The sequence below is a fragment of the Simochromis diagramma genome, unplaced genomic scaffold (assembly GCF_900408965.1).
Source record: "Simochromis diagramma unplaced genomic scaffold, fSimDia1.1 OVJJ01000361.1, whole genome shotgun sequence".
In the NCBI taxonomy this organism is placed as follows: domain Eukaryota; kingdom Metazoa; phylum Chordata; class Actinopteri; order Cichliformes; family Cichlidae; genus Simochromis; species Simochromis diagramma.
Window position 1 is genome coordinate 15,096,366 of NW_024386860.1, and position 10,781 is coordinate 15,107,146.

The 10,781-nt window shown below is 42.8% G+C and overlaps 1 protein-coding gene across 1 annotated transcript; it reads right to left on the reverse strand.

The window, feature by feature from the left end:
• nr1d2a (nuclear receptor subfamily 1, group D, member 2a) lies at nucleotides 1–6,740 on the reverse strand. Its single transcript, XM_040030742.1, has 8 exons — nucleotides 6,401–6,740; nucleotides 3,570–3,806; nucleotides 3,395–3,483; nucleotides 3,148–3,292; nucleotides 2,353–3,047; nucleotides 2,062–2,247; nucleotides 1,368–1,578; nucleotides 1–1,248 (listed from the first exon to the last, which is right to left on the reverse strand). Exons 1-8 carry the CDS (start codon nucleotides 6,429–6,431, stop codon nucleotides 1,049–1,051), a joined length of 1,794 nt encoding a protein of 597 aa, XP_039886676.1. The 5' UTR covers nucleotides 6,432–6,740; the 3' UTR covers nucleotides 1–1,048.
• Nucleotides 6,741–10,781: the final 4,041 nt, after the last annotated feature.

Here is a 10,781-nt window from a genome sequence, read left to right on the forward strand (position 1 = left end):
TTATTCTTCCATTGTTTTTATTTATACTATATCATATTTATATTCTATATTCCTCAGATATTTATATTTATTTACAGGTGGCAGTGCTGCCAGTAGAAGAAACATTTTAACAAAATGGCTGACAAAAACAAATTCAAATTGAGTGCTGGGCTGAAAACAGTTTGCCTTTTTCCACCAAACAGGTGGAAAAAGGCAAAAACATTTGTGTGCTGAAAGCATACATATATTTAAAAAAAAAAAAAAAAAAAAAAAAAAAAAAAAAAAATTCCCCCTCTCCCAAAAGTGCAAATGTAGTGTTTTTGCTTCAAATAGCCTTATTGACTTTGCCCAGAAATCACTGGAAGGTGAACCAGCAGTTGGCATGGACATGAGTATGAAAACCAAATTTAAACACAAAGCATATAACTGTAGATTTAGCGAGTCAATTAACTGAACAGATGCTTTCGGGGGGATAATAGTAGTTTTGCATTAATACAGCCATGCATTAGCAGCAATCTTCACACAATTTTCAATATTTTTCTGATAGCTTGTTTTCTTCAACAAACATGTAGCAGTCAAAAAAATGTGTGTAAGGTACAGTATATGTCATATATATAATCTCTCACATTCACCCGCTCATTAGAGAATACACTTTGGAATTAAATGGCTTTTGGAGGAAACATGTTAAAAAATAATCAATATCATGGACTAATTCGTTTCTATTCTATATTCTCATTAAGCCAGTTAAATACTCTTCGTGCTTTTAAAAATAGAAAACTGCATCGAACTGCAAAACTATAAACCTCTGACACACGAGCACTTGCGTGTGTTTGTGTGCAACAAGCGTAAGCTACGTCGTCTATAAATACAGTACATTTTTAATTGTTCTCTTTTCAACAAAAATAGAATAAAAAAAAAACCAGTTTCATACATTCTAGAAACAAACACACAACTGGGTTGGTCAGTTTGCAGGGAAAGGGGGCCTGAGAGGGCACGGTAAGAGGCAGGTCCAGGTGAAGGTGTGTGTGGAGGAAGTGGAAGTTACACGAGTACCCGCTCAGGAAGCTTTTTAAGGGTGCACTTTGAACGAGAGTAGTTCCTCTGAGTGCATGTTGTTGAGCGAGCGCAGTTCAGGAAGTTTGAGCAGCAGCTTGGTGAATGTGGTGGCCGACTCGTCGCCGTGGTTCTGCATCACCAGGTTTCTCAGTGCTCGGATAAGTTTGTCCTGCAGAGCCTCCACTGATATTAGGTCCTGGATCCCTGAGCGGTCTGAGCCAGAACAAAGAGAGAGAGAGGGCATTATTACTGGAGAACTCCTTCCGTTGTGATAATACTGCTAGTTGTGCCGTTAAACTGTTGTCCATATATGTATGGTGTATGTTACTCACCAGCTGAGACGAGCACCACAGCGGTGAAGAGGCTCATTTCGTCTGCACTGAGCCGCAGCGCCGCCAACTTCTCGCTGAACTCGCACATGGAGTTGAGGAGCTCGCCGGCACCCAATGAGCGTAGTGTGTCAAGGCTGTAGCGTTTGCCACTCAGGAAGGTCACCGTCCGCTCGGCGATGTTGAACAGAGAGGCAAATCGAACCATCAGCACCTGGAAACAAAGACGGGAATTAATTATTTAGACCATGACAAAGACTTTGATCAAGCCAACGGAAATATACGAATAACTGCATTTCTCACTTTATAATGTAATAAATGCCTAATAGTCTCATCCCACTTTAAACCTTTGGCACCATACTTAAGAGCAGGGTCATTTCACTGCATACTGTAGTTGGTATATGACCAAGAATCTGCAACTTTGCACTGTATCAATTTTTTCTTTAAATTAATTGAGGTTCAGCTCCTCGAAGAATCTGACAAGAATTTACTGGTACACAGTTGAAACAGAAGATTCGATAAGCCTCTTTCATTTCTATCCCAACTGTTATCAGAACAAATATTTGCCTGTGCACACAGCAGGCAGATTGCTCACTGTGGCTCCTGTGTTCCTGGTATTAACGAGCCTGCAGTGTCTGACTTCAAAGCGAGGACAAAATAACACGAGTGTTTGTGTTCAGTCTGTTTGCCTTCTTACCTCAAAGGTTCCAGCCTTCAGCAGGCCGACTTGATCGTGCTCGGGTAGGTCGCGGAAGCCCGGGATCCCTTTGGCAAACTCGACCACTTCTCGCACGGCTGGTGTGAAGCTCATGGAGAACTCCTCCCAGACCTCCTGGCTGGGCTTGCTGGGGTCCACGTAAGGTGAGGTGTTCATCGGGCACAGCTGGAAAAACAAACAAGAAAGATGTCAGTGTGATGAAAATTAATCCAGCTTTTCTTTTCATTGGACTCTGAAGATTTTCAAAGAGGGAGAAATGAAATCACTCACCAAGTGTGCCCTGTTATTCACACAGCTGTTTGGTCCATTATAACCATGTGAGGCAGGTTGTGTGTGGAGCTCTGTCTGTTGTCTTTGGCTGTCTACTGACTGTTCACAGCTAGGGGTGCTGTTGAGCTGCTGCTGGCAACCTCCCCTCTCCTCCCTGTAGGCCGGGTTGGTGACGTGTTGGCCGCTGCTGTAAGGACAGTTCTGGTAATCTCTCACCGCCACGCTGTTGTTCCAGCAGTTCCACCTATCCTGCTGCTCCTCCAATCGTCTTTCACACCCCATCTCCACGGAGACTGTGGCTGGTGAGGTCTGACCTTGCATTGGTGATCTCTGCTGGGTGAACGCTAAGGCATCTTGGTGCTGCCTGTTCAGTGTGACAAGTGCCTCGTCCTCACCGCTGTCCGATGAGCAGGATGAGCTTGAGGTGGTGTCCATAGAAACCACTGACTCTGAGTCCTGAGGGCACTGCGGGGAGGACGGATTGGAACACGACGGCGAATCGGAAGCAGAGGAGGAAGAGGATGGAAAGGAGTTGGAGTCACTTGTCATGGCCTCCATTGGCAGCGGGGGGCTCTGGTGTCCTTGGAGCATGCTGTGCAACTGGCTATTGTTGCTCATCATGTTGTTCATGGCGTTCTGCATCTCAAGCAGCATCCTCTGTTTTTCTCTTTTTGGGATACGGCCAAATCTAACAGCTGAGAGAGAACCAGTCATTAAGTTTACTAAGCTTTTAGCGTAAACATAAATCACAGGGTGTTTTTTGCTTTCTGAATGTAAATAAATCTTAACTCTCACCATCTCTAGACATCCCAACAGCCAGGCACTTCTTAAAGCGACACTGTTGACAGCGGTTGCGGTTTATCCTCATGATGGTGCAGTTCTCCATCTTTAGACACTTCTTATATTGGATGTTCTGCTGGATGCTCCTCCTGAAGAAGCCCTAAAAACAATTTCCCAAGATCCCCCAGTGTTGAGCATGAGCCATGTGCACAAGAGGATGTGAATTTAATTTTAAATGAATGCTTCTAGGGATGCGTCTCACCTTGCATCCTTCGCAAGCGTGGACACCGTAGTGGAAGCCTGACGCCACATCCCCGCACACTTTGCACAGCAGCACCATGCCGTTGATTTCTTTAAAGAAAAAGATGAACAGGGGTTCACCACATGTGACACATAAATAAGTGTGCTGATCATAAAATGAAGGCTTTAGTGCTTACTTGTGATGCTGCTCTTTGAAGACGCAGATGAGCGGCCGGCCTTTTCACCGCCGTGTCCGCGCGGGCTGCCATTCTTGGCTGGTGGAGCAATATCCACTACCATGCCTACGGCCCTGCTAGGCAGCGAGGGGCGGGAAGGAGTTGGTGACATCGACAGGTAGCCGCTGCTGGAGCTGCTGCTCATGCAGGACTCTGGGCTGGGGGCAGACCCGGAGGAAATATAGGCAATTACACCTCCTGCAGACAGAAAGAAAGAGGACAAGAGGGTCACTTTAAAATCAGGGAAAGACTCTTTACTTATATACTTGCTCCATCCGAAAACCATGAATTTAGTCTTTCTCAACATAGAAATTCAGACGCAACTTACTGCTGTTGTTCTAATACACACATGGGCAAAATATGGCCTGGAAAAATCAACAAGAAGCAACATTATCCTTAGGATTCTCGAGGCAAAATGGCTTTAATGTACTGCTGTTTAAATTCATTCCAATACAATGGCTTTCTTCACTGGCCTGTGCAGAGATGCATATAAAAGAACTGGCTAATGTAAATGTTCATACGGCATTTGAGGTGGATTTTGCTTTCAGCATTATTTTCACTGTAACCTACAACTTTTGCTTACGTTGCCTGTCAGAATAGCCTTTGGGGGGGGGGTGGTGTTCCACCCTAATTCTAACACAGAAGTGAACCAGTGCAAACACACAAGGTAAACACTGCTATCTGTGGACCTGTGACAGCCCGTTTCCATGTAAACCTGATACCAAGAATTATGGTGCATTGCAGCCATATCAGCAGATCCAGATATTTGTCTTTCTGACATACAAAACATCAAGCGTGCCAACTCTTATTGTGAAACAGAAACGGTAACGGGAATAAAACAATAACACAAACATCTACAGTAGAAACAGGTGCCTCTGACACGCCCAGGCAGCACAGCAGTCCAGCATGTGCTGTTCCTGGTTGGCTTATTCAACACTGTGATGACCTGTTTTATCACCTCCAATGCTTGCTGGTTGGATAACACTGTTACATAACAAGCCTGGGTCTCTGTGCCATGGGAGCGTGCTCCAATGACTTAACGACTAGACGGGTCAGTGAAGCACCAGAGCAAGGCAACACGTGTAGGAGGCAAGTAACACAAAGGGGAAAACATCCACCTTGTGTTACGTAATGACATGTTCAGCAAGAAAATCTCAGCGGGCTGGCCCCGTGTTTTAGCCCCGCAGTTTTTATGCCAACAGATCCACAGACAGGTCTGCTTAAAGTGTTCATGAAAGTCCTTCAAATTTCAAATAACCTGTTAATTCCCTCAGGGCAAACGCCAATTTGTTGAAGTGAATGAATGGGAAGTAGGGTGGTGCAGATGTTAAATGCCAAACATGCTTTGTAAGATCAAGTTCAAAAACACGGTTTACTGAGAAAACTGCCTCTGCGGGTCTTCTGTAAAAGCTCTAGAGACCCTTCAGTTTGGAAGCCCATGGCCTTTTATGCCACTAACTTTAAAAGTTTTAAAGTATAAAACTAGTCGCTAGTTAAGAGCCAATATTGTATAATTCTGTGTAACTTCTACTTCTTACTTCATGTACCTTATAAATATACTTTGAAGCTGTGTGTTGTAGTACTGAGTATGACTGGTGGCAGATATTCAAAACGTTTACAAAAAAAAACAACAAAAAAAACAAAAAAAAACAACTTGTGTGTTGTGCTACTTCTCACACAGCACCGTCTGCGCTAAGTCATTCTGGGTCACACCAGTGCCATCCCGTCTATAAACTCCTCGAAACGCCCCTGCCAAACATACTTGGGAAATTTCCACGAATATAACGTGTACGTGTGAAGAGTCGGGGTTTACTGGAATACCTGCGTGAAAACTAAACTGTTTTTCTTCATTAACCCTTTCTTTAAAAAGCCCCTTGGTGCCAGAGGCCGCGACAGACGATTACCTAACCCGAGCCATGACTGCTCTCTTTCACGGCCCTCCCACACGTGGACCTGTCATGAATTTCTGTGAAAGCGAAACGCCAAGAAGACAGGAAAAAAAAAATCTGGGTCAGCTCGCTGCTGTTTCTCCCCGGCTCACGTGTACCCAGCAAGAGAGCCTCGCGCCAGGAGAGCCGCATTCGGAGTGGATTATGCAACACCCTACGTCATGGGCTTCGTCCCGACCAATCGGAGTAGAGCACCGCCGAAGCGTGCGCCCAAGAAGGGAACGCCCCTCGACCAATCAGAGCAGTGTTCCCTGCGAGCGTGTACACAGAGGCACATGGCCAGGATACGCTGTCCATGTGAGAGGGCTCGGGGAAGTGGAACACTGTTGTTGTGTCAAATGTAAACGACGCAGCGCCTCAGTGGCACTCCTAACCTCGTTTTAAAACACGGTAATACAGCGAAAATACGTCTATTAGCACACTTTAAAACCTGCGACAACTTAACGTAACACAAGTCTATAGAAAAAACACGATGGTGTTCAAACGTTAAGTCTGATTACTGCGTTAAAATACTGTCCACTCGCTAGGACGCCATTCATTCACGTCCTGCTGTTTAAAACACTTTAAATTCCTTATTATTCACTAAATAAGTGCATGACACACAGGTACACACAAGTACAAGTCAATGTCACGCATACCTTTAATGGGAAGCCCATCCACAACCGTCAAAAGCCCATATAAATAAACTTTTTTGTAATAAATATATTAAAAGCAGCTGACACCGTTAATCAAAAACACAGCAGCAGTAGTAGTAGCAGCAGTAGCGTCTCTGCACAGCGCATGCAATGGATGTGACAGGCTTAAATATCTATTACTTTAACTATTAAAGAAAAACAAACTTACCAGGCTTGGCTGTCCCAATGTCCTCAGGCATCTCTGATCAATGAATTAAGAAAATTACAAAAAAAAAAAGTCCAACAGATATCTGACTAAATTCGCACAGTCTATCAGGATTTATTCTGCCACTTCACAGATCAACGACTGGTACTGAACTCTGATAGTCAAAGACAGTGCACGAACTCACATCGACCTTCTATTTCGGAAAAATTCTGCAGGTCCAACTCGGTGAGTCATGAAGGCGCGTCTGAAAAAGAGCAGGTCGAGTATAGGCAGCTGAATAGGGAGGAACTCCCCCCTCTTTTTTTCGCCGTGTTTGTGACTGCTGGTTCGTGGAGAGAACTAAATGTTCTCAATAGTGGGCTCGCCCATGTGACCCATTTGTCAGCCACGCCCCTCCGCCAGGGCTGCTCGAGCCACTTTAACCCAGTGACACACTTTCAGGACACTGGTGGGGGCGGAGCCAAGCGCCTCGTCGACGTAACAGAGGACTGGATAACAGCGGTCACGTTGCAAAGCACAACGTGAAGTGGAGAAGCCCCAAAAAGCTCTGCAGTTCCCGCTGCGGCTGCAGGCGAACCGTTGAGTTATTCAAGTTTGATTGAATAACGCCTCTCCTTCCCCTCACAGCCCACCAGACATGCAGGGCCCCGTGTTTCTGTCCACGGACGCCAACTGCCGAGTTTTTCTAGTCAGTCACCACGACTTTGAAATTGCTTCCTGTCGCCAGCGTGTTTTCTAGACCATTCCGTGGACAGGCGTCACCATGAAAACCAACAAAACAAGCTTTGGAAAAAAGTGGCCACTGTTGCGTCCTAACCCTAATAATTAACGATGTATTTAAAATAAGACAACTATAAGTGTAAACATCTGTCCCTCACATGATTCCAGCTGTGATATCTGCAGTTTATAAATGTGGAATACTTTTTTTTTCTTTTATAACTGTTTCGCTAACTGTTTAAACATGGGCTGAGGTTTAAACTTTAAAGCTGTAGTTGTAAAGTGTAATTGATAGAAATAAACAAATGTTAGTTACAATTTAACTACAATTAGACAAAAAAAAAGGTTACAATAAAGTATGTACAGGAAGTTCTATAAGAGGAAAAAAAACTGTAAAAGGAAAGAAGTTTCCTTAACTGTCTCTAAATGTTAATATTTTTGCATAGTTCAGTTGTTTAACACTCAGAAAGAAGGTAATCTTTTTAGAAATGTATATTTTTGTAAAACATGGCTTAAGCAAGCACAGGTGCAGCGGTTTGTGTTGTCACCTCACAGTGAGAAGGTTCTTTATTTAAGCTTCCTTGTTGGAGTTTGCTCTTCTCCCTCTATCTGCATCGGTCAGGTTCTCAAATTTATCACTACTGCAGAACCTTGTGAAGTGAATGTATGACTGTCTCCATCTTGGACTGGTGTCTAGTGGATTGTACCTTCCGCTTGCCCTGAGAGGTGTGCTGCAACCTTATCAATGAGGAAAGCAAGGGACAAAATTAACCTGCCCTGGGTCCTGGGGTTCAGGGGTGAGCGTCTGCTGTTCAGGCCTAAGCCCACAGAGCTAAGCCAGCCCACCACCCTGAACAGGCCTGTAGAGGTTGGATTGATTGGTTGTCATTGAAGGAGGCCCTGGCAGCTCAATCCCTGTTTGCAAAAGATTGCTAAAAGAATATGGTGGTTAATTTGAGCTGCTTCCTTGTCACAAGGAGTCTCAGGCAGATAGCTCTTCATGTTTTGATTTTTTTTTTTAACTCTACATTTTCTTCCTGACACAACATGCAGCTGAACTAGCAAAATTTTTTGCAAAGTAACTGTGTAAACCACTAAAATATGGAGCTATGGTAGTAATGTGGAGTGTAAACACAGTATATCGATTAGCACAAGGATAATGCCCCCATGAGGCAGTGTGTTATGCTGTAATTGTATCTCATTTGTTCATTATGCTAATGCACTAGTAATGCATTAGCTGATACACTGTCAGTGTGTATATGTGCTGCTTTCATAGCTCTGACGGTGTGTATACACTCAGTTGTTCTGAAGACTTTTCTCTATCGAGTAAACCTTTCATGAGCTCCAAGTCCACCATATATTTAGCTCAGCATTTCTTATGATGAGGCCCACACAGAAGCATATATGCAAAAAGTGACATCGTCAACAGCAGTGGGGATTCAGAGCAGGGCTGACCACTTCTTGATCCTCCCTTTGCCACGTCCCCATGTAAAGCACCCTGGAAATACCTCTGATTATGGCGCTGGACTCATGCTCACTTTGTAAACGCCTGTAATTCAATCACTGTGTTCTTGCACCAATCTACTTGTCAGTGAACCCAGCTGGTCTCTGTGGTTTTTTTGCAGTAGTCTTGGAGTAGCTATTGCAAATTACCTGGGGAAAATGCTCGCTATGAACCAGGATTATTTTTCCTTTTAATTTTTAGTAAAGTGTGAAATAACTTTTTAGATGGAAATGGTTTTGAAATTATATGTAACTTTTTTAAATTGACATGCGTATTTGTGCAGAGAAAAAATAACTGCAGAGGAAATTAGACAAATGATGTTGAAGATGGACCTGATGGTGGGTGAAAAAAGAGATGATGGAGTGAAGGAGGACTTGGAGAGAGTTGTTGAGAGAGAGGGGGGCAGATGATAGTGGCAACCCCCTGAACAAGATTTATTATAATATTGTGAAGACAGGTGGTCAAATCAATGAGCAATGTTTACTTACATTCAAACTGAACTCAATCATATATGTGCTTCAGTAATTTACAAACTTCTAATAACACAAACTCAACATTGTAATCGAACTGATCAGTTTTTGCATATTTGGCAACTATTAACAAAACTCTTCGAGGACTGTGTCCTTGATATTCATTATTCATTTCAACGGCATGCAATAAAACCATGTTTAATATGCTTACCATATCATAAATGACTTGTAGCATTGAATGCTACACTGACACGATATCTACAATGAGATTGAGTGAGATGAATGATTAACATTTATACTATACAGTAACATTTATAGCTAGCTCAATGGATTTAGTGTTGCCTGAATTTGGAATTTGTTGTTTGAGCATGTACAAATCCAGCTGTTTTGGAAATTATAACTTTGATTCACTGGTTTCTTGACAAAAAGCCAGTTTATATGAAGTTGTCATGATTTAAATTTTTTTCGTGCAAACACATGCACAGTGACTGTGTGACTAAGTGCTCATTGACCAGATTTGTCTGTCTGCCCAGCGTTCAGGCATCCTTGGAATGATTCTCACTCTGCAGGTCGCCAATGCTCCACACCCCATCACCCCAGTATTTTAAAGAAGACTGACACACATTTTGTTAACAGCTGAGTGCATAACAAGAGCCTAAAACTACAAATGAATTAAATAAAATCATAATAAAATTAAATAATAAATGCTGAACACATATTGGATTTCCAGTTTCTTATAAGTTCCCTGCTTTGATTTAGTGCATTTACAACATTTAAACAATTGACAGCTCGCCCTCTTGTTACTCATGCATGTATTTAATCTTTTTTTTTCCTGCTCATACTGCAACCATGATGATCAGCACTGTTCTTTTTTTCCAAAGTGATGCTGACCCAGTGCAGAAAAATCTGGAACATGGCATCCCCGGTGGTGACCTGGGTTTGACCTGACCTCTGTGATCTACATACTTGACACTCACCTAAAACCCACATCAGAGACCTTCTATATTTGGTAAAAGCCAGCAGCAGTTTCATCTTTAGTTAACTGTCAAAGCTTCTGCACGTTGGCAGAACAAACCACTTTTACCTTTCAGTGCTGTGCAGAAGTCTTCAGCCACTCATTTTCTTTATATTTTACTAGGAAAATGGGAAATAGATTCAGTGATTTGTTGAAAAACATCCAAACATCCAATATATAAAGCAAAAGCAGAGTTTATTCAGTTCTAGTGAGCTTGAAAATCAATATTTCGTATGACTGCCTTTATTTTTAAAGATTGCCTGAACTCTCTGAGGAAGTGTTCTCATAATTTAAGTAGTCTTCAGGAATAGTTCTTGAAGGACCTCTCTGGATGTTTGGGATCACTGTCATGCTGGAAAAATTAAGGCATTAAAAATTAAGCTGTTGCCAATCAGATCCATGGCAGATCAAAATCTGATGGTACTTTTCTGTGTTCATTTGACAAAATCCCAACACCACAGGCTGAAATGCAGCCGAAAATGTGGGCTAGATGAATCATCTGAAGGGCTAAATGCATCTTTCAGTTCTGCATCAGGTAATTTTTGGATGTCTTCCTGTTATTTGAAGGACTTTAAATCATTGTTCATCTGGTATAGACTGTTTTAAGGTTTTTAGGACTTGTTCAGTTTCCAGTGACTTTTTTTAAAGACACACTGCTCATCATGCTGAAGTTTTCAG